Consider the following 24013-nt stretch of genomic DNA (forward strand, 5'->3'; position numbering starts at 1 on the left):
CACTCATTGATGGACGTCAATAAATTCCAAGTACTCAATCTTCGAGGTAAATACAATAAATAATTATACTAATAATGTGTCACCATTTCATTAAAGTTGTCTCAAAAGGGCTTCAGCGTGTTGGCTTCGGCCCCACGTTCGCCTCCCAAAAATCCGGGACTCTATAGTCCCGAGGTCAGCTAGAGACATACAAAATACTAATAAATATTATTCCATAAAAAAGAAGCAAAGATTTATTACGAAAAATAATCGCCTCGTGCAACAGAAACTGTATGCAGCGAAACTTTTCTAACTTCATTATAACGTATTTTCTGAAAACTTCCATAAACATGACACTTCTGGAAAACTTAATAAGTTCTGTACATGGAACTTATTAAGTTACATACTTATTTATCTTTTACATTATGTCCTCAGAGGGAGCCGCGAATTTATTTGATGCAAAACTGCAGTCTTGAGGAGGAAATATTTTTAAATTCATGGAAAGAGTACTGTACTAAAAAGTAGTTATGCATATTAACCCTAGACCTATTTCCTTAGAAATAATTGGATTACCACAAAAGATAATCCTATCCAGCAAATTCTCAAAAGAGTAGTCACCTATTCAATTTACAAACACTAGATACAACAATGTCTAATTTGCAAACGAAAGGAGAAACGCCTTGAACTGTCTTTAAATATTTAAGAGATATTCTCTTAGAGCTGTCTAAACGAACACCGGCCTATATGCATAATAAATTATGTTTACAGCTAACTTTATTGTTTCGGGTTAAGTAGTAAAATGTTCGTACGTATATTTATCGTGAAACGTAAACCATAACTTCCTTCGATCCTATTTCATATTCGTAATAATTTCCTTGTTTGAAGAATGAAATGCGTAAATTACAGTCGGCTAAATCACGTCTGTCCTGTTTACGAAGCTAGCTAATAGATGGGAAATACAAGTATTATGACTGTTTAGGTTTGGTTCGAACAAAGTCTTCTCATTTTTAACTTTCTTACTTTCAATCAAACAGCCTTGCCGTAGAATACATTCAGGGAGTTCTGTTTCATTTTAAAACACTCACTATGTGCAGAGGCATTGTGATTTCAGTAAATAACAACTAAGTATTTTGCAGTGTTTCGTTGAAAACTCTCCTACACATAGACGCATCCCCTATCGCCCACACAGCTCTAGCGATGAACACACTTTTAGGCACAAAGAACACATGTGTCGTCACAATTTCTCTTCGTCATCCACAAGCTCTCCAATCAATTAAAAAGAAATACTACGTGCCCTAAAAACATTTCAGCTAAGACATGTTAATTCTCCTCCCACAATCCAGCTGCTTCATCTAAAACCACACCACTTCCACGTTACAAGCATCTCAGACATCCAAAATAGAACATAATGGAATCCGTCAATTTCAATTTATTTGGACGCGTGAAGATTCCTGTTAATTACGTAAGCGACAGTTGAATGATTAAAAATATCGTCAAGAGACGACTCGTCCTCACCGGCACATTCCTAGTTCTTCAAAACTGGTTTATCTACTGCATAATTACCTTGAGGTAAACCGTTTATTGTTTTTCTTTGGTATTGGTAGCTGACTGCTGTTAGTAATCAATTCTATTGATTCACCTTGTGCAGATGGTAAGCGTAATATGTTAGTAATAAGTTGAGGATAAAATCAAGTTTATGTTTAAGCTAAAGGAGTAAGTTAAAGTTTTGAAATTCTTTACACGAAAAATACCGACCACAAACTCCATGTTGAACTAATTTTAATATTACTAGCTTGACGGAATTAAAACTCATAATTCAAACGACAAGACAGACGCCAAAAATATAAAGAAACCCGATTCCTTTACAATAAAAACGGTATTCAATCCCAACGAAATCAACATAAGAAAAGGGAAGAACTCCCGTAGGCGTAGGTTCAACGACCCGTCTTATCTCGGACACCAACTTTTATCTATCTACAATCCGCATCTCCTCACGCCTTGGAACTTAATCGATTTTTCAATACCAAGATATGAACCTTATCTCTTAACAATAAGGCATATTTCACCCCTAAGCATATTAAGCCCCGATGCACCTGCATGGGAATTTGAAGCTTCTTCTTATCGTGCTAGCCTTCAATTTTCTGCACACTGCTCGGACCGAGTTAAGGTTGGTCCCAATTTCGCGATGTACCGAGTCAATGGCAATATTTGTCTAGATTAGATAAAAGATTTCGGGTCCGGCTGTGCAAACTCCATTTTGTATCGAATTGGTTTCCGGTTTAGTGTAATGCGATCGGAAAAGGATTTAAATGTGTTTGCAATTCGCGTTTATGATTTAATCAAATCCGTTTGGATAGTTATTTAATGTCATGTAACTTATTTCGTTTTAGATTAAAACATAAATATTTAATGTGAACATTCCGAAATTTATGCGTTTTAATATAATTTTGGAGCTTTGTTTACAAAGCTGTTTAGCTCAATAAATAACCGAACCAAATCGAATTTGGGTTCGGGTACTTCATACATCATTTACAATTTCGTTGCCCTTATTTCTACGATAAATAAAAAGCTTCCCCTTTCAATGCACTATTCACAAAGCTCTCCAAGTAGACCACTCCAAAACCCATAAAGCATTAACAGAACGGGGTCACACACTAAAAAATAAAACGAATAAAAAAGTTGGAGTAAATGCGAGGAGACCTCTCGTACATCCGCGGAGGGTTCCTTTATAATTTATTCATCTTCTTAACAACGTAAGAACAAAACTACGGTCTAAAGGTGGCTTAGTGCGTAGCGGTTATGTGCTAACAGAATAACGAGGCTCCCCCCTCGGATCACTTCCCTCCTGTGATGGCGACCTAAAAATAAGTGAGGAGTGAGGATGCTGAGACGCAACTATTTTGCTAGCTGACATTTAGAGCCGGATGAGATTTCAGGATGTGGCGTTTGATCGCTAGTTGAGAATTCGCTGGATAACACGGACGTTACATGATGGCTTATGAATTTATAGCTTGAAACAACAGCAGTTCAACCGATCGGAAATATAAATAAGGATATAAGAATGAATTGTGACTACTGAGAATGGAATTTAACTTTAAACGTACACAGAATTACAATATTTACATTATTCACCCCCAGAACACTCGCACCCCGTGTTTGCAGTAACCCAATTAAACGAATAAAGACATTATTTAAGTCTCCCTGTTGTTAACGTCTGCTCATAGCTTTAGTTGAAAAAATATAAATCGTCACTAAAAATGGATATGGTAAAGCGTAAGTAACAAGTTATAATGAAAACCGACTAACACTTCGAAGTAAATAGCATTTCATTAATTAAGTAACCAAAACCGCATATTTTTCCTCTACCGGCCCCGTTCTAGGAACGTCCACGTAAAGTGATGAATATTGAATAAACTTCATAATGTGACATCATACATCACTGAGCCACATTTTAATTACAATTTAACCAACAATAAACTTAATAACAGTCTGAGATCATCGATTTGTGAATAATCATATTCAAGGAATTGAATACAATAACGTACAAGTAAAGCTTATCGTAAATCAAAACAGTATCATTAGATACGAGGCCCGTACGCTCGCACCGGGAGAGCGGAATCTTTAATATCTGCATGGCCAACTAATTTAGACCCCTATCTGCTCGGAGATAGCATTAATTTTGTAGGGGTATCACAGGTCTTGTGTTAGTGGTTGGTGTTTAGGCGTCCAGCCGTGGAAGAGCTCCGGATTTTGGCGGAGCTTTCCCTCAATTGTTGGTCAGTGAACTGTGTGTAGGGAGCGAGGGAGGTCAGTGAGTATTGGGTGGCGGAGAGGTTGTTCCGGGCGGGAGCTCAGAGCGCAGCCTCCGCTGTATCGAGCGGCCGCGCCCGCTCCAACCCACGTGCTCCATTCACCGGTACCACCACGTGTAAAATGTCTTTAGACGAAAAATTCACGTACTTCTTTCCATGATTTGCATTTTATAACGACTTTAATTTTCTTACACGCGAGCATGTGGCGCTTATGCGGTTTCGCAAAGTGGCGCCCAACGTGGGCTTATCCGCTTATCATTGACAACACAGATTGTGCTTTAGTAATTACTTGCTTCAAGAATAAAATATTTTAACAGATCGTGAACAAATATGTATAAAATAATACCGTCAAACACTGTAAGGCACTGCGACACGTAAGACTCTTATCGCCACATACGCATTTTCCGAAAGCTCCATAAACTCTGTAGGCAATAGAAATTGTGACTCGATTCCAACAAAATCAAATGAACCATATCTCACAGAACACGTAGCCCCAATTCCAGTCCAAATCGCTTCCTATAAAAATCCCGTCAATGCTATAAATCACGTAAGCGAATTATCACCCTGCATACTCCCGATAGCTCCGTCGAATGAATTGACATCGGAAATAAAAGTGACGCACGATCCTGACTGGTCGGAAGTAGGCCAGCCATTCATTAAGCTGGTGTCGAGCCACATCAAATTAGCCTGCACAGACTCCCAGTACAAGTCGACTAGATCTAAACTGTTCTGCATACAAATCACGATCAGTCTGTTAATTAATTAAAGTTTCTCTGCAAGTTTTTACCTTTGCCTTCAGAAGACCCTGTTAGCAATTAGAAGTAGTAGTGTGTGGACATTTTACTAACTATTGTTAATTTGTCAGTGTTTAGAATACGATCGAAGTCAAATCTTGACTTAGAAACAAACATCATCTAATGATGTTTCCCACGGAAGTAATTAGGCGTAATAATGTTTTTGGTTCAAATTCCAATCTCAGAAGAGAAACCCAATAAATTATGCAGTTTCAGAAATATTGATAGCAATATTTAACCAATTAAACGTTCAGTAATGTTAAATAAATGTCGAATACAGAATTGCAATAGAACACAGCTCACACCACAGATCAATTGATAGCAGATAATAAAATATGGGCAATTGGCCATATGGAATAGCTTTGGATAAACGTACAACCTGCGGCGGACGATTGACCGACTCAATATATTTAGATGGAATCAGTTTAATACCGGTGCATCGGATCAGAATAAATACTAATTCGAACATAGATAAATGGACGCTGTGCTATGAAGTGATAAAGTACCGCTGCGAGTATTTATACTGTGGTTTGATTTAATAACTCAAAGAATTGAAAAGGATCAACATACGACATTGAAAGGCATAACAGTTCACGAGGGAATTTTCCGAATCCGAATCAATCTAACGGGAAAAAATACTAAAAAAAGCAATAATTGGAAGCAAATTATAGTATCAATTTACCAACGGCAAAGGCATTAAAAACTTCCACAAAATTATAAAGCAATAATCTTATATTAGCCACAGAAGTACCGGTAATCTTGACCTCGCGGTAACATCCGTCAGCTATTAAATCATAGGGTGATGTCAATGAATAAATAAAAAGAAATAAAATTGGCTCTTCGATAACCTCGGGGCCAGTTATCGTTTCACACACAAAGTCAAATATAATAACGACCTTCACCGTTGAAAGTTATACAGCTCTGCAAAAAAGATCTTGTCATTCAAGTTTAGACATGTTTGCAATCATATCACAGTTTTTAGGACAATGATCTAATTTGCCAATATACCGTTCAGTTTTTGGCACGCCAAAAGTTTACTCTTCACACGAGATATTTCCTTTTTGACCGGCACCAACGCTCCGAAAATTTCAAACTAAAATTCACTTTCCATGATGGTACATAACAGCGGTATCATATTTACGAGTATAACCTCAAAGACATTCCAGCGTCCAATTAGTGCGTCATCCCATAAATCTGACACAAGCATAGCTACTGCTCACAATCTATCATCATGCAACTTTGAATCTTAACATTGATGATCATACGACATGATTTGCTTAGTCGTTATAATATTTTCACTGATAACTGGGCATTTTTAAATTATCCTATAGGGAAAATGGTATATTACTATCATGAAGCAATCTATCAATGTGAACGTAAAATTATGGAAACGCTATGAAATATGGAACAAAGTGAACTCAATAACACATTTCCTCAACAGCTGAACCAGACAATGAAACCAACAACAATGCAATAAAAAAATAACTTCATGACAATAAATTAATAACTGCTCAAGATCTAAAATGGGTCTACGATATTACAATAGGAATTTCATCAAAGCATTCCAAAGATGAATCCGATATTGCAGCGTGCAATAAGAGCAGTCCTGACCACAATATAGCGCCTATCTTCGTCACATGAGCAGTCTTTAACCTGATACTTCAAAAGCCTGTTGTGTCTACGGCTAGTATTGATACTGCTAACTTGATCAATGTACTGAATACCTTTGTACTGCATTGTATGAAGGTGGTGATGTCATGAGCATGTGTGAAAGGTTGTTCAAGTCTTCGAGTCATTTTATTGATGACTAAACGACTAGTTTTATACCAGGTGGTACCAAGGTCTGCCTTGGTATTGATATGAGAATTGCTCAATTAGTATCTTTAGCTAGGTTATTTCAAGCAAATGAAAGCGCAAATTCTTTTTACCTATGGATGGAAATCATGACAGGTTAATTTATAATTTGTATTACAATAATATCAGTGACGTAAACGTTTTCTTATTCTTTGTACTGATCATCAGCTAATTCTGTGTATTTCAAAAGTTACGTAAACAAAATGTTGTCTGACCCTGTCACAAGCTAACCTTGTCGGCCTCAAGACTTTGATATTGAGTTTCAAAATTAAATCATAGTTATATTTTTAAATATGTTATTATGTCTAGTAGTTAGTTGGCTTAACACTTACAAGAAACATGACTGTAATCCTGATCTGCCAGTTAGATTTTTTGTGCATCCATACTCTGACAAAGTGCAATTTCTAAGAGCACCAACAAACTGACCAAGTCTTCACAAAACACTTTTTATTTGTAAAAGGAAGGCAAAGGAACGCTTCGGTGTCGGGCTCAAATCACCGGGAAAGTGCTGCGCCTCAAACTTGCAACGGAAACAAGTGGGAAACTTGCCACAATGAACATAGAACGACTTCTCAAACGCTTTTAGCGACGTCGACTCTGAAGGAATGCTTTCCTGATCGCGTATGTAGTAGAAGTTTCTATGAATATTTGACTGTGGAAAACAAGGTTATGTAAGAACAAAAATTAACAACAGCCATTATCAAAATTAAGAACCCTGTAAAAACAAAAACCAAACAATTCAAACATACTCAATTAGATTTCACTCACATCCATCAAGTTTCAGCCGCAATTATCACATCAAAATTACACACAGCGTTTACAAACAAAGACGCCTCGCTACAACGCTGTACGTTGCCAAAAATTCATTAATCACCGGCACACGCTTAGCAAACTCATAACTGAACAGCGAGACGCTCGGAATTGCCATAAAATGTACAGGATAAGTTTGTCGGCTCCAGAAGTTCAAGTTGCATTATCCTCGTGCATCCCGCGCATGAATGATATATGGAGACGTCTGGAGCTCCTCATGCATAACATTAGGGATTTCGTTGGAAACATTGCTCTCCAATCCGACAATCTTCATAACAAACATAGCATATTGGATTTTAAGTTGAGCGTTTGATATTGTAGGTAAAATAACAAATCGATATTGAAATGGTAATGGTAAACTAGCACCCAAAATGTTACGGTTCAGTGGATTCCAAAGTGCAGTTTTGAATCGTCAAAAGTACGAACAACAGTTCGGAATATTGATTTTGCTGTGAAGGACCAATAAGAGACTCGGTTGCTCTGCGGTATTTACTTTCTACAGATTTCCCACGAACGTGATGCAATGGTGCATTGTTGGCTTTACTTGGTTTTCAATGATTGCTACTCTGTTTGCTAATAACCAACCTAACTGTTATATTGCCATTTTGTCTTTGATGCAAGCAAAGACAATATCTTGACTTTTAACGAATTGAATTGATAACAGTAGTTAATAACGAAAGCTCCCACAAGTGAATTCGTAGTTTAATCAAAATCATTCGCACTATCAGACATGTACTTAATTAACTATGTAAGCCAGTTAATTCATTTATTTAAAAATCATGACACACTGAACTCTTTTGGTAAATTGATTCACACCAATTCCCATATTCAGCCTATCCGTCTCCATGTAAAAACCATTATGATACTCAAATCAATTGTTCGGTATCATCCAATTTATTCCAGAATGATCGTTCGGGTATTGCAAAATCAGCTTTACTGCGCACTTTTAGCTCACATTTTCGAAAATTGGATCATTGAAAAAATTTGAAGAACTGAAATCGACGATTTGTTCCGAACAAGACTCGAATCAATTAATTAAATTAGTCCGTTGAGGCGGATCGTCGGCAAGTCGCCAGCCTCATCGAGAATACTTGAAGCATTATGGGATATCAATTTTGCGCTTTTCGACAAAGTCACAATTGATTTTTTTCGCTGTCTTCGAAGTTTATTTTGCTTTCTTTTTTGGTACCTGTTGTTGTTATAGTCCATCGTTATCCAAAGTACCACAAGGCAACTGATAAGAACAGCATATTTGTTACTACAACAGTCGTACAACGGAAGTTTCTGAAAATGTATGTACTTTGTAATAAAACAGTTAATGTATTCAAACATTATGAATAAATGTTTCGTTTGAACGGGTAGTGCCGCAATATTATCAGCAGATGCCAATTCTACGTATTGCACAGCGCCAGTTTAATTGTTCAGGGAACACGGCGCATGAATAGTGAATTAGGCACTATTGACTACTTAACGACAAGGCTTCACGAGAAATGTTTCAAATTAGTTAGGTACTTCGCTCCAGTATGATGTCAAGTAATACATGAGAGTGCTCATTCTCACACTTTTATTTTTAAGACTTAAAATTGGTAACCAATTTCACAGTTTACCTTTATCTGAAGTTTCTCAGAAGAAGCATTTTCATATTTATCTCATGACCGCACACAAACGATTTAATGTTAATCCCTTATCATGCAAATGCAACAGCAAGTCATCCACATAAAATAAGCGGATTAAATTCTTTGTAAACTGTTTTGTTTTCAAAGTAACTGATGATAAAAACATTCACGGTTCACTGTCAACGTGAATTGAATATTGTAAGCCACAATGATAGTGAACCACTTTCCGAATGTGAGAATGAATAATTCATGTCACAAAAGGGCATTTGATTAAACGCGCCGCTCGTGTCGCCTATGAAAAATTACGATCTTTGATAACGAATTTGATTGAAGTCTATTATAGTAAGTATAGTATTTTTTGTTTTGTTGAAAGCGATATACAAACCATAGTACATTATAGCTATTAAGTCAATATGCACGCAGCAAAAAATATTACATTGTTACTTGTAATAACCTCATGAAAAACTATAATCTTCATGTAGGTACGGTATTATAAATGAGTTTGGAAAGTAGCAACAAGCGTATTACCTAATCCACATCAAAGGGCTAGGCGTTGCAAAACAGATAATAACCGGCACTGCATCATTACAAGGGAATTGATCGGATACGTATTGAAATTTACTAAATCAATGGAAACTCAGTTTGATATAAATAGTGAAATCACCATTGTAGCGTTGAATAATAGATGATATACACTTTATAGTTATTAATTATTCAGAACTTAGGCTTAGAGTCGACCTACTTTGGAATAACAGAATACATAAGCACATATACAGTAGACACTGTTTTGTGTTCAAAGATAAAGGAGGAGTACCTTTACAAGACATTACGGCTATTCAATGAACAGAAACGTCACTTGAAGCGTGAATACATTTTGAAGACTTAACTGATTAGGTGTTCACAATTTTCCAAACCGTTTCAGGGTCATAATTTTTTTATGGTAACGAAAGGCCATATACTTCGATAAAACTACCAGAATATATAAAAAATGAATAAAGATCTGAAAACCTTGAGGGACAAATTGACAATTAGAGCATAATAACGTGACCAGATTTCTGCCGTAAGTACTAAAACCGCAGATCTAATCTATTGCAGTAATTACATTAGAAAAGATTTTCTTCTCTAGTGCATATACCTAATTATACAAATGATACAACTGCATCAGCAACCGAACTGTCCAATGTTTTTATTTATGAATATAGACTTGTTATTGTATTATAAATCGATGTCAATTCGCAAGTTTACAAACATTAGGCAAACCTTGAACTGATAACAAACACAACCGAATAAAAATAGCACGATGTTGTTTGGCAATATCTTGGACTGCGAATAAGAAGCCAATAAGACACCAACTCATAATATAAGAAAAAAACTATCCTTGATAATCTATAAGACAAAAATTCAATCACAAAATGTAACTAAATTCAAATACCGAAGTCAAGCTTCGGAATACAAGAAAGGGGATCCGACGAAAGCTTTCGACATCACACGCTATATCATCCCAGATTTGAAAATGCTTTCAGGCAATATCAACCACTTTTTTAACTTTACTATCACAAACATGGTATCAGGGGGTCTACTCTTATTCAACGAAACGAAACTTCGATATCGAACGAAATTCAAACGAAGTTTCGTTAGTGACCCTACTCTATTTCATTTTCGGATGCGCATACGAAGTTCGGAACCATAGACAATTTTCGTGAACGAATGAAATCTATAATATTGTGTGGGGCTTTTATGATGTCGACTAAACTAAGTTACGGTTTTTACTTTAACTTGAAATTATTAAACTTTTCAGCTTTACTTATTCATGTAACATTATAAATGTGATTCATTACATATTTCTTGTAATATTCATGCAAACAATTTAAACTTTTACATAAAAAATATATTTTCAACTACTTTCGACTCGACACTATAAAAAACCCTTTGACAGTCATTGCTAACCAACTAATTTGAAGAGTACTATTTCATACCAAAAATGTGTAATCACGTATGACAACCAAAAATAGCTGCATAATACAATCTAATCATAACATGTCAACTTACAATTTTTTGTTTGAATACTTTGTAAAGTTTTGTGGAGTGTGTTTCTCAAGTGTCGTATTAAATAAATCATGTTTCCAAGTGCGTTTATACAAAGGTACGCGTTCCTTAAGGAAGTATTATGTCGTACTTTACTACAGACCTACTTCTACGTACGACGTCTGCTGTATTTTGGTTCGCAACAAGTTTTGTTTTGGATTTAAAAACTTTGTAAGTAGATATCATATTATACAAATGTAATATTTGGTTTTGCTCTAGCACCATTGCCTTTTCTAATAATAACCATTTATATTTTCAGTTTAAAATGGCTCCACAAACGGGTTCGGCAACTCCTGAACAAATCGAAACCCTTCTCAATTTCCTGGACGAACACAGAGATTTAGCTCGCGGGAGATTGAGAGGTAGTGACGGGAGTGCCCACGCAAAGAGGCTGTGGGAAGAATTGTGTAACAATCTTAATTCGATGGGTGGTTGCACTAAAACTGTTCAACAGTGGCAAAAGGTACCTAGTATTTTCTCCATAACAAACATATAATAATATAGTTACATAAATAACTCATGCTTTTTTATTTTGCAGGTATGGTTTGATCGCAAACATCTCGCGAAGAAAGCTGCTGCTGATTCTCGTAGGTTGGCTTCAGCGACTGGAGGTGGTCCATTGACGGCACCCCAACTGTCCCAATGGCAGTTGAAAATACTGTCAATAATGGGATTTGGGTTTGGTGATCGCCAAACAGGTGCCAGAGTGCCAGCCTTTATGGAGGTTAGTCTGATTTATAAGTGAATCACAATCTTAATTACATCCCAAACTTTTTTGCATCAATTTACTTTAAAGGAAGTTAATGTCATCAAATCTAATTCCTCTAGTCTTTCATTTGTTAATTAAAACATATTTATTTTCAGATCAATGAACCAATTCCATCAACCTCCAGTCAAACAAGCCATCCTGTGAGAATTCCACAGCCCTTTGATGTGGACAATCCAGAGGAATTTCTAGAGTATGTGGAACCCAGCCAGGAAGATAGGCAGCTGTCACAACCTGAGAGTCTAGCTGTAACAGCTGCCTATGTACCACCAACATTCACACAAGAATGCCCAACGTTCACACCTTGTAAGTATTTTATTGTGGTTTATTGAGTAATGCTATTATAAAAAAAATACACAATATAGACTAAAAAAAAATTGAGTGTATTTATATAAAATACTCTTCATAAAGAATAGAGATTAACCTTACGATTGAATAATGATTGCATCTTTTAAAAATGTTTGCATGTATGGTATTAAAGGGGTCAAGTGTTGAGTTGAGAACTTTTGTTGTTACTTAACCCATTCAAGTGTCTTAGGAATATTTTGTTTACACTGTTGTTCTGAGCTATTGACTAAAATTGGAATGTTGTTTTGCAGCCTCACGACGTACACGCTCTACAAGGAGACGATCTGCCAGCACAGATGTAAGAAGCAGATTATATCAGTATGAAGAGGAGCGTGCACAGAGAGACGGTGACAAACGCAGAGCTTGCAGGCATCAGGGGAGAATTGGCAGGCATCAGTGCTACCCTGTTGCAGCTGCATAATACAATAAAGGAATATGTAGATAGGAATTAAGATTTTGTTAGTGTTTTGTTATTAATTTGTTATGTTTACATAGGATTAATGATTATTATATTTATTTTAGATTTAGATTAAGGATTATTATAAGCGAGGACTTTTAATTGGCTCTGTGTCGACTATGACTTCCTTTTATTGTTTAGTTTTTGTTTAGCTGTAAGTTCTCCATAGTGTACCAAATAAGTAAATAAATAAAATAAAGTGAATAAAACTTTAAGTATATATTTTATTCTTTTATTAAACTCTAAAGCAAAGAAATAATATGTCAAATTCTTGAAATCAATAAGTATATATTTCAATAAAGAAATATGTAGGATAAAGTTCTACTTGAGCATGTTATGATGTGCTTGAGTAGAACTTTGTCCTACCTATTCCTTTCTAAAATTTGAACTAACAAAGCTCTGGCCCTTCGACCTGCCTGTAGAGCTTGAGCTGAAGAAGTGGCTGATTGAGAGGGGGGGACCTGTCGGCTTCTCTCCACTTGGAGTTGATCTTCTGTCATCTCGGGAGCATCAATGCCACCCTTAAACACAAGTTGTGTAAAACACAGCAAGCTATTACAATTTTACCAGCTGTTTCAGGGCAGTAATGCAGTTCCCGAGCTGACAAAAGACATCTCCATCGTCCTTTAGGATCCCAAATGTGCGTTCGATGGTGGATCGTGCACGCTTCTGGACAAAGTTGTATCTGCCTTCAGGAGAATCTTCAACAGCATTGTCTATAGGTGTCATCATATGCTCCCTTAGAGCATACCCAGAATCACCTAAAATATATAAATAATATGTGAATAACACTACTTAATTAATAATATAATATAAATGTGAAAGTTTGGGGTAACACTTTTAACCCAACTTGTACAAATATATTCAAAATTCCATCCACTCAAACATACCTAACAGATAAACTGTTTCATTCTGGAGACCCTCCAAGTGGCTTCTAATATCACACTCTCTCCAAATATAAGCATCATGTGTTGCTCCACCAAATGACGCATCCACATTTGTTATATAGCAATCACTGTCACATATCTGAAAAATAATAAAAGATGGATCAAATCATAATATAAACAACAGTCAATGCCTCAATTAAATAATTAATATTTAGTTCTTACACTTACAACTTGGGTGTTAAGAGAATGAAAATGTTTTCGGTTAAAATATTGTTCCTCATGCTCTGAAGGTCTAACAATTGCAATATGTGTGCAATCAATGCACCCAATCACACCAGGAAGCCCATATTTGTCATAAAATCTGCAATATGATAATAATGATAATATGGCATTCATTCTAAACACGTAATATAATAATCATATTTGATATGGTACATACTGTCGCTTAATAAGATTCCTTTCATTTATATTTTGCGGGAATTTGATGTACTTCCTTACTATATGGGGTGCATTTAGGGCAGTTGTGACTTCCTTCAAACAACGAGAAACAGTCTGTTGTGCCAAGGGCCCGTCTAAGTTTTGACCCACTGACCCTTGGTAACAACCTCGGGCATAAAAATTTAAGGCTGTAAGGATCTGAAAAAGACGAGGATTATGAAGTTTGATATGCTCATTTTAATTGAAAATATATAGTAATCAAAAACATCACCTTAATTGTAGGCTCAATTCCATGACGCCTTGCCTTTGGAGGTAATAAAGGTACTAATTCCTGGCACAACTCCTCGAATAATTGCCGATTGAGTCGGTAATTTCCTACAAACTCAACGTCGGGAATTTCGTTTATATTTAATTGATTGCGCAAGCGGCGCCGGTTCCTTCTTCGCTCTACCCGATCTTCACGTAAAGCTGCTTCGATTAAAAGCATTCTTGTAGCCATTTCCAATAATTTTCACACAAAATTCACAAAACAAAAAGTAAAACGAAAATCAAACGATAACACTTTTGGTTTCGTTGAATTTGAGGTTAAAATTCCGAAGTTTCGTCTGTCAAACTCAAATATTCGTTCGTGACATTTCGAATTAGAGTAGGGTTATAGACAATAAACGTCAAACAATCTTCGTTCGTACGAAATTTCGGAACGAAATGGAACCGTGGTAAGAAGTTCGCGAAATTTCGTACGAAACTTCGTTTTTCGTTGAATTAGAGTAGACCCCCAGTTACTGAGTTCCATACATATGGATAAAAGAGCCGTCGACTGGTGTTAGAAACATGTACGCAGACTGCGTTTTTTGCAACTTAGAAATATAGGCTATTTTGATTGACGTTTGACGTCATACTTTATAGATTCATGAGCCTGAAGTCATTAGCCTATTGTGATTGACGTTCAGGACCTACAATCTATGCGTCATCATTCAAGTTTTGCTTATAGTTTTCCCATTACATTTAATTATTCACTGTTGCTACTATTTCCATACCACAATTTGTTACTGTTTGTGACTCACAAACAACTCCAATCTTAAACAGGAGAGAAAATATTATGTTGTTTATCAAATCATCCTCTTATCTTCCAACCCGGCTCGATGCACTGAAATGGAATTAATGCTAAAGAGCTTTTAACATGCCACCTTATACAGTGAGGGTTTAAAGACCGCATTAACGGTAGATACTGTTTAAGGTTACCTTCACAGACACCTTAACCCTTTAATTGCCGCATTATTTCTGAGCCTCCGCCGCATAAGGGACGCATGACGTTGCTTTTACTAATGCCCACGCAACGAGCTAACAGTTTAGGATTCAAGCTGCGTACTATTACCCACACGCACGGAATATTACATATACTATGCAGTTTATAGATTTATCACATTCGCCGTTGGTGCACACACGCATACGACCATTTAACACGACATTTAAGCAAGCGAAGGATTTGTTTTTAATTCCCCGTTCATATCCGTATGTGGACTGGATGTCTAAGTGTGTGTGCTTCAGACTGTATTATTTATAATTTTCATCAAAGGAGTAAGTATGCAAGGCGTAGTACACGGCTTCCTATTTGTTTGTGCTGTCAACACCGACGTATTTGGGCAGTTCGTCTTCGGCCACGGGAAGTGTTGATTCAATGCACTCCCACATCCGGCCGGGTTATAGCATTGTCTACTATTGGTTTACTCAAAGCTTCCTGTTTAAATTCGTGATGGATTCCAATGGGATATCGAAGCACCCTTAAATAGTAATCAGAAATACTCGTTAACTGTTCTGAGTTCAACACGTGTAAGATATGGAATGTTGTGAGATACATATGGGAATTAGCGTTTGTTGGCAACATTGGAGTTTCTGATATTACCTAATTATTCATCAAACACTGCAGATAAAGTCAGTGTATTTTGTGGGAGAACTATATTATGCGCTTGATAGATTGAACCCATTAAAGTAAAAACAGAACCTAATAAATTAGTTTTTTCTAGTTGATGTTGCATAATACTCAATATTGTGGACAGTGGCAGCACATAGACAGTAAAAAGATTGCAAAAGACAATAAATCAGTCATAATATCATAGCACCACAATTAATAGTGGCAATAAATAAATGACATAATGGCGCAGGCGCCGCGATTGTTTTAGACCGTGGAAATTAATGCTGTAGTAGAAGTTTAGTAAAAATTGAATAAACTAGTCTTATAACTCTTTTATAGAGGACACAGTGCATACAAAATATAGAAAAATAATAAGTTTTCCAAATTCTTCATTGAATTTCGTTTTCAATACATCATATGGATATGCTTTGTTTTTACAGTATTCTACTCTTCGCAGGACTTCATTGTCTTCTACAATCGATTCATCTTTATTTTCCTCATCATCCTCATTATTAAATTAATACCATTGCAACCCGACACCTCAAAGCGTACCGACTGCAATGGTCCATGCAATCGAGATAATGCGATTACTTAAGCAATTATATGCACGCTCATGATTGATCGCCCGGATCGGCCCGCCAGATGCTAATTGTACCAGCGTGTTTGCGTCAACGCCTTCGTTTGCGTTACTGTACCGTTACATTTTATTTGGTGACATATCAATTTCATGCGGGTTAGCATTTGAGGTTTAATTTTTAAATGAGATGTACAATTTTGTATGTCGCTTGCTTGCTTTGCGGTTTCTCTTTCTCGGGGGTTGCCATTCCCACACCTTCGTTTAAGGTCTACGACTTTTTCTGGGAGACCCATAAAGTCCTGATGTTTAATGATTGCAATTATATGCACGCTCAAGATTGATCGCCCGGATCGGCCCGCCAGATGCTAATTGTACCAGTGTGTTCACGTTAACGCCTTCGTTTGAGTTACTGTACCGTTACGTTTTATTTGGTGACATATCAATTTCATGCGGGTTAGCTTTGAGGTTTATTTTTTTATTTTAATTGATATCAATTTTGGTGGTTTGCGGTCTCTCTTTCTCTGCGGTTCCTCTACTCGCACCTTCTTCTTTGTTTAAATTGAAAATACTAGGATCATTAAAAAAAAACTAAATTCATATTATGTCCCGATGTTTTGAGTATGTTGTGTTTCCAATACATTAAAGATACCTGACAAATACGGTACGCATCATTTAACAGTAGGTAAGACATAGCTCGAATCGGAATAATAGGATTACATACTGAAAATGAAGCATTACCGCAGATTAGTAAATTAAATAGTTACCTACGTACATACTACGCAGACTACTATAACTAACGAAAGTAAATGTTTAGTGTATTGATTTTTAGCAAACAGAGTTATTAACCCCACGACGGATTAACGAGCTACAATTACTGTGTATCATGGAATATGTTGTGTTAATTACTAATTATAGTCTGAACATCGTTTAGTATTACGAAGTAATTTGTACTTGTTACGGGAAAAAAATCCTTTACAAAGTTTTTATAAGCACTGATGTATAAAAACTGAATATTAAAAGTTAGGTATTTAAACGATAAAGCAGTATAATAAAGTTGGTACTATACGAGGGGAATTCCCAATGCACAACGCCTTTGATTGTGACTGCAAAAATAAACATGAATACTGTTAAACTGGAAAAACTGGATGACATTCCCAAAGATAATTTAAACACTGACGTTTTGTACAATATCTTTCGAAAAAAAAACAACTTCTTTGAATGCTTGTTTGGATACACACATTGCAACGAATTAAAATAGTCGGTCACATTCAATGATATCCAAACTTTGACTCATCTATGACCAACTGTTCTTCCTGCCTCCAAATGACTAATACAACATATTAGGCTTCAAACAATGCTACATACACATTTGATACTAATTTATCATTGCAGTTATCAGAGCTATGCAGCGGTGCAGCCACCAACGCACCGCGATAACTTAGAATTATGATAACAGCTACAATTTGCAACTGATTACAACTATGTTCCCAGGGTTGTTTGGGACAAATAACATTATCATCCTCCTGTCAACACAGTCCATCCATCGTGTCTTTGGTCGTCCCCTTCTTATGTGTTCATCCACAATAATATTGAAGACCTTCCTCATTATAGTGATCCTCATTCCTTCGCAATACATTACCATACCATGATAGCAGGTTTCTACATAGCCTTTTGGTGATCGGTGCCTGTTTTGTAACAAACCTCCTGATTCAAGATCCAAGTTCGGAATCCCAAAATTATTCGAAGACAACTGCGATTATGAAGATTCTACTAGTTATCGAAAAAAAAACAATTGACGATAAATTTCACATATCTACTAACTACCGTTCCAATGATAGCTATGGAAATGAGGGAAGCCGTGCCTTTGAAGTTCCTAAGTGGCAGGTCAATTTGTTATCTGTAAAGCATTTACTTAACTAAATCGTGGCTTTCGTCATTCTTGTTGGTGTTACGATCCGGTTACTACTGACCTTTAGCGTTGAGGTCAGCACAGTAGTTCCGATCATCCGAATATTTATTTATTTACCGTACATAATTTTAAACTCACAAGTCGTGAAGGACCAGAATTCATTCTTGTTTACTTTTTTTTTGTGGTATAGTAAGATAACGAATGGGAACGGATAACACTAGGAGCTTTAATTGGTAAAGGAAAAAGCCGAAAACTTGCCAAGACAGCAATTCTTTTACAGTTTTAGGAACTAACAGATACTGAGATTTCAAATGTCTACCTACTTATTCTACGTATAAAATGATCGAGCTCAAAACTAGTTGATGACTTTTTAAATGATAAATAAATAACTGCATTTGCGGTTACACTCGCTGTCCGTTGATCTTCCAAAACATTAAGCAAGTAGATTTAAAAGTGTCATTGGTGGCAATAATAATAAATTTGATGACGCATTCCGGCGACTCAATGGCTCAAGGGAATGGAGACTTGATTGGATTCCCACCCTCACGCAGTATAACGACATTGCTGGACTCGCAGCCACCCTAGCTGCATACTCTTTATTGTCACTACACTGCACGCAAATTATTTCCTGTAATTGCTTATTTTATTTGTCTTATATGACAATTTCTTTTGGCAATATGCTGAGCTACATTTATCCACAGAAATGATTGCCTGCCAAATGAGTGTTTTTGCAAAATTGATTAGGCAAGGCCATTGGGATAGTAAAGTCTTAAGAGATTCGATAACAAGTTATTTTTTGGGACTTGTGCAGTAGTTTTTTGGTCCTTTTTTTAAAGCGGCGCATATTAAGTATCCTGATGCTACCTGACACGACAAACTCGGACCATTCCGAAAATGCACAAAGTGAAACAATGTTTTACCCGTGACAGATGTAGTTCTGCAAAAAGAGACATTAACCCAATTCGCAGCGGGTCGTTAGTGTCACAGTCTGCGAGCCGGTTATCTCGAGTGGCATCTCCGCGGTCACCCTGTACCGACGAGCACAGCCTTTATATTTTTAGCCAACATTATTACATCCAGCGAAATACCTTAATGAGGCCGGAAAGAGCCTAGGGATTGTCATGCTGCCCTCCTTTCATTTATTGCGTAGAGGGAGCAAAATTAATGATGTTTCTTTTACTATCCCCGTTTCTAAGAGCGGCGAAATCGAAAATAATAATGATGACAACACAGAACTGGGTACCGAAATTAGTCTTCTAACCCGCAGCAATAAGTTACGAACTTTTCAAACGATCATTAAAAGGCACTTAATGAACAGGAGCGGTTTAGAGGTCGTAATTGATTTATAATCACGAGTCATTTATAATCCAAAGTCAGTACAAAGAGCTTAATTTATTTTGTACACTAATCTGCCTAATCTCATGTAGTAACGGAGGATGGTAGCCGTGCATCTGGTGCGGCCCCTCCAGTAATGTAATCATTATGATTTATGGCTCACGAGTTAGCGCGCGCCTTCCAGCCTGCAGAATGACACTAAATGACGAGTTCCGTTCGTCTATTCTTGGTGGCTTCCTGGACTCTCTTCTTGGTTAAGAGCTTCCTGCAATGAATACGCTAGCGAATTTTATTGCATAGTTATTGGCAAAGTACCAGTTACTCACAGCTCACGACGGTCACTGTTCTTCAAATTCAGTTTAATTTCATAGACTAATAGGTCATTAAAAACATGAGTAATTGGTCGTTATTGAAAGACTATGAATAGTATAGTTGACAACAAGACACATGTGGTTTGATGGGCTCTTAAGAGCACTGTGGAAACTATAAAACTGTATTATTTTCCACATATGCATGTCAATTTAAAAAACATTGATAGTGGTCTATCAAAATGATAGCTCTGAATACTGTTACTATGTAGAATGAAATATGGGTGCTTTGCCCCCGCAGCCTTGTCATTTATCAGTGTCGTCAGCTCGCCATATGTCCAGTGACTATTGAAGTTTCATAGCATCCGGCCACGTGCACCGAATGCCCACTGCTCTTTGGTAGCTAATATTGAATAGCTATTAGACTTTATAAAATTCAGTCCCAAACTGTGTTGTGTAGGTTATAAATAAGCAATTTTATATAATAGAAGTTAACAAGAACTTCAACTAATCTAATAATTCGTGTAATCTCATCACACTTGTAAAAGGGAGTCACAAGAAGGTCAGTTTTTACTAGTTACCGTTGCCGTTGTACAAAAACTGTACAATTTGTTACGCTGCCACAGCTGCAATCTTGTTGAAGTAATTCGAGTATTCCCAAACTTGTCCTAATGATCGTAGAGAGAAAAACAAAAACTTTTAACGATCCTCTTAATCCAACAATACTTTTTTAAAGAACGGTGTCAAGTAGAAAGCTTTTACAAAAATACAATGAAAGGGGAGCAATAGAAGTCCAGGTAGCATTAAGGAGGGATCTGCGGTCGACTTCATTATAAAAATCCCAACAACTTGGTCGGCAATTATGCAAAAGACTTTTTCCGTACTATTACGGCTGCAGTTTCATAACGCGTTGGCATTTAGTTTTTACGCAACCGCGCTGAAGTGCTCCGAGGCTGAGCGGAACAACTACTTCACTTCGGAGATTTAAATGGTGTTAAACGCCATCGAATCACGGCAGTTACGGAATAAATCTTATGATTTAGTACGCGAGAAATCGGTTAACTTGACTCTCAATTGATATCGCATGTTAACGTTCAATCTGCCTATTGAACAGTTGGTGGAAAATCGAACTTTCTAAATGTAAGGGCCCATAACACACGCTTGTATCCGTGTCCACACCCAGATACTAACGAGAACTGCTGTTATCGTGCATGTCATTGAGAAAAACCCTTTGCTCTCCATTGCAAACGGTATTTATTGTCTAAGCTTCCAATAAAGGTTAATGAGATCGTGGTACGGTGCCAACACCGAGTTTCCCTCCCGACACACTTGCTTAAGTCGTGCATAACTTTAGCATACTGCATTCAGAGATCACACGGGCCTACACTAACCACCGTAATGTATTATTTACCGAACTAAACGAATCGTGGGCAAAATATTCATGATCAGAGTGCTTAGTGCGAGTTTTCGTGAATTTTTTTACGGACTCACATGAGAGCGCGTATACTAAGATTTGTATGGAACAAAAACAGCTCCACCTAGTGTCAAAAATTGGAACCTGTTTTTGTTCCATACAAACAGTGTTGCCAACAGTTGTAGAAGCTTACCACCAGAGTCAACTTTTAAAACCACCAGAAAACCACTAAAGAAAATTTATCCCACACTTAAAATCACCAAATTCACCACTAAAAAAATATTGTTTATATTTTATTGTAACCTAAAACAATTTAATCATCCAAAGATGTAACTCGGCAACGATAGAAAATTAAAACAGACAAAGCATTACATCTGTTTAGCAATTCATCCGACCCGATCCGAATCCTTCACAAATTATAATCGGCGTAGTAGTTTCACAAATTGTTTAGTTACGCATTTGACCAATGAATGAGTACTTAATATAATTATATAGTAGTCGTTCACCTTTTTGTTTTGTAGATGCTTTTTTGACATTCCGTGAGACTTCAAATCTCCATAGTAACTCCTTAAAGTTGTACCACAAAACTTACATTTCGCTACTTGACCCGCAGTACTTTCAACATTTCGCCACTAAATAGGGGACTTAAACCACCAGTATTAGTGGAAAATCCACTAAGTTGGCAACACTGCATACAAATCTTAGTATACGCGCTCTCATGTGAGTCCGTAAAAAAATTCACGAAAACTCGCACTAAGCACTCTGTACTGTTTCCTGAAATATCGTGATGTGCGATGAGCCTTCGAAGGTGTCTAAATGAAATATAAAAACAAACGACGTCAGCAAATCTGATATCGGGGGAGGTTTGTGCATAAAATATGATGCGACATAACCCTCCCCCGTTGAACTCACGGGGGGTGACCAGAAGTAATAAGTTCACCCTTATTTATACCCCGAGCGGCCTTGGGGTTGTACGCGATTAAGTCTAACTGTGTACCCCGTAGATGTTATTTTTAGGTCCGTCGCGCAACTGATGGCGAAAGTGTATGGTTTGTTTTTAGTCGCGTGGTTCTAGTCTAAGAATAGGTTCCTTTTCTATTTGTTCTCGATTATATCGAGAGATGCGTCTCAAAAGCTCATTTTGGACTTCGTAGATGGTCTGGGCGATAGAAACATAAGAGTGAGGATGCAAACAGAACACTAGGAAGAAAATATTTGTAATCCCAAAGAAAGCCTCAATTAAATCGAATGTCAGAACATTCTTTTATCCCTTTCAGAACACAAACGAAAGCAGCTTTTGGGTTATTTGATCCACAACAGCGGCGAGCTCGTAGACGTATCCAATAACATTCATCAGCGATTTTGTTTATAAAATTACAGCATTCGTCTCTCACAATACGAGATGGGACACGTACCAGACGTAACTTAAGCAGTGATTTCAGGGTCATATTTCTTTGTACATAGTTTTAAAATGCGGCGTTTTAAAGAGCACTATAGGCATCTTGAGTATCGAGGAGTCCATTCACTAGTCGTGAAGTGTGAGCCACGCGCAGGGTGAGTCACCCCCGGTTGGCGACCCGAATTGAGGTCACCGCTGTGGCCTTCCTAGAGACTGTATTGTTCCTTTTATTCCAACTCTATTCGGCGTTCAAGTATGGAAAGTTATAAATTATATTTCGTGGAGAAACTGGTTTTTGTAGGGGATTTTGTGAAGATTCATTACGTCTGTTTATTTTGGAGATAAATTCTTCGCATGACTATTTTGTAGCCTGTATTTCTTATACCACAGCTTCTTCATCATAAGGGCATTTTATGTTAGAGCTCCAGAAAAATGCGATCTACATATTTGTTCTCGATGTTTGATTATGTCACGCCGGCTAGACCCTTTTCCTTCCACACATTTCCGTAAATAAATAGACTGGACTTATATGCCTTTTTACACAATATTCAAGTAACTGCAGTTCATTATCATGCAGCACTAAATCTCTAAAAGCAATATTGACCATCATAATTTGTGCAAACTGCAAAAAACCGCATTGTTTAAACAATATCAAGTTGAAGGACGGCTGGTGATCATTATGCAGTACTTGTAAAATGCAAAACAAACACATTTGGCATACTTAGTAAACTGTGTGTACTTACATGTGCGGGCGTAACATTTGATGACTATCTTTAAATATTATAAAGAAGTACTTAGAACGTTTGTGGTTTTTAAGAGTTCATGAAATTGTTCTAATGTCTGTTCTAAATAGTTGCGAGTTGAATTAGAACTACCCTCTTGTATTGAGCACTAAAATGGTCTTAGCTTCGGAGTTCAATTTCTCAAATATGATTCAGCCTCAAATAATTTTTTTGGCTAATTTGGCTGGATGATGCATCTATAAGACACAAGCCTGGAACTGTGTAATAATGTAATTAATAAAAAAATCTTGTTAGGTACATTCTATGGGTACTATAAAGTCTAGAAGCGAGGAGAAAACTAGTAGCAACATAGTAATATTTACAGAGTAATTCAAATAAATATTAATTGCATATTAAAAACATTCAAGCAGTACATCTGTGTCATGGTCATGTTTGTTACTATTTTTATTAAATTAGTGGTCATATGCCATGCATATGGGACCAAGATGCCAACTAATTTGCTTTTCAACCGAGTTGCTTATAAAAGCTTTGTATATTATGTTTTAATGTATTTTAAGTTTGATGATGATT

At 36.8% G+C, this 24013-nt stretch overlaps 3 protein-coding genes across 3 annotated transcripts in view; 1 reads left to right on the top strand and 2 right to left on the bottom strand.

Moving 5' to 3' along the window:
- Window positions 1-24013, bottom strand: part of LOC110372027 (protein tweety) — a 79009-nt gene that overhangs the window by 53640 nt on the left and 1356 nt on the right. The gene's annotated exons all lie outside the window — the stretch shown is intronic.
- On the top strand, window positions 10652-12602 carry LOC126054004 (uncharacterized). Its single transcript, XM_064037398.1, has 5 exons — window positions 10652-11121; window positions 11210-11413; window positions 11489-11674; window positions 11815-12022; window positions 12316-12602. Exons 1-5 carry the CDS (start codon window positions 10861-10863, stop codon window positions 12483-12485), a joined length of 1029 nt encoding a protein of 342 aa, XP_063893468.1. The 5' UTR covers window positions 10652-10860; the 3' UTR covers window positions 12486-12602.
- Window positions 12740-14623, bottom strand: LOC135117689 (putative nuclease HARBI1). Its single transcript, XM_064037400.1, has 5 exons — window positions 14118-14623; window positions 13848-14044; window positions 13637-13769; window positions 13412-13547; window positions 12740-13282 (listed from the first exon to the last, which is right to left on the bottom strand). Exons 1-5 carry the CDS (start codon window positions 14343-14345, stop codon window positions 13077-13079), a joined length of 900 nt encoding a protein of 299 aa, XP_063893470.1. The 5' UTR covers window positions 14346-14623; the 3' UTR covers window positions 12740-13076.

This window comes from Helicoverpa armigera, chromosome 2 (genome assembly GCF_030705265.1).
Source record: "Helicoverpa armigera isolate CAAS_96S chromosome 2, ASM3070526v1, whole genome shotgun sequence".
Classification (NCBI taxonomy): Eukaryota; Metazoa; Arthropoda; class Insecta; order Lepidoptera; family Noctuidae; genus Helicoverpa; species Helicoverpa armigera.

What these genes read in the sequence shown, in the direction of transcription:
- LOC126054004 (XM_064037398.1), top strand. Translation starts at nt 10,861, where the DNA reads ATGACAACCAAAAATAGCTGCATAATACAATCTAATCATAACATGTCA. An exon ending in GTTTTGGATTTAAAAACTTT is followed by an intron (nt 11,122 to 11,209) that starts GTAAGTAGATAT and finishes TTATATTTTCAG; the next exon opens with TTTAAAATGGCTCCACAAAC. An exon ending in CTGTTCAACAGTGGCAAAAG is followed by an intron (nt 11,414 to 11,488) that starts GTACCTAGTATT and finishes TTTATTTTGCAG; the next exon opens with GTATGGTTTGATCGCAAACA.
- LOC135117689 (XM_064037400.1), bottom strand. Translation starts at nt 14,345, where the DNA reads ATGGCTACAAGAATGCTTTTAATCGAAGCAGCTTTACGTGAAGATCGG. An exon ending in AGGAATCTTATTAAGCGACA is followed by an intron (nt 13,770 to 13,847) that starts GTATGTACCATA and finishes ATCATATTGCAG; the next exon opens with ATTTTATGACAAATATGGGC. An exon ending in ATTCTCTTAACACCCAAGTT is followed by an intron (nt 13,548 to 13,636) that starts GTAAGTGTAAGA and finishes ATTATTTTTCAG; the next exon opens with ATATGTGACAGTGATTGCTA.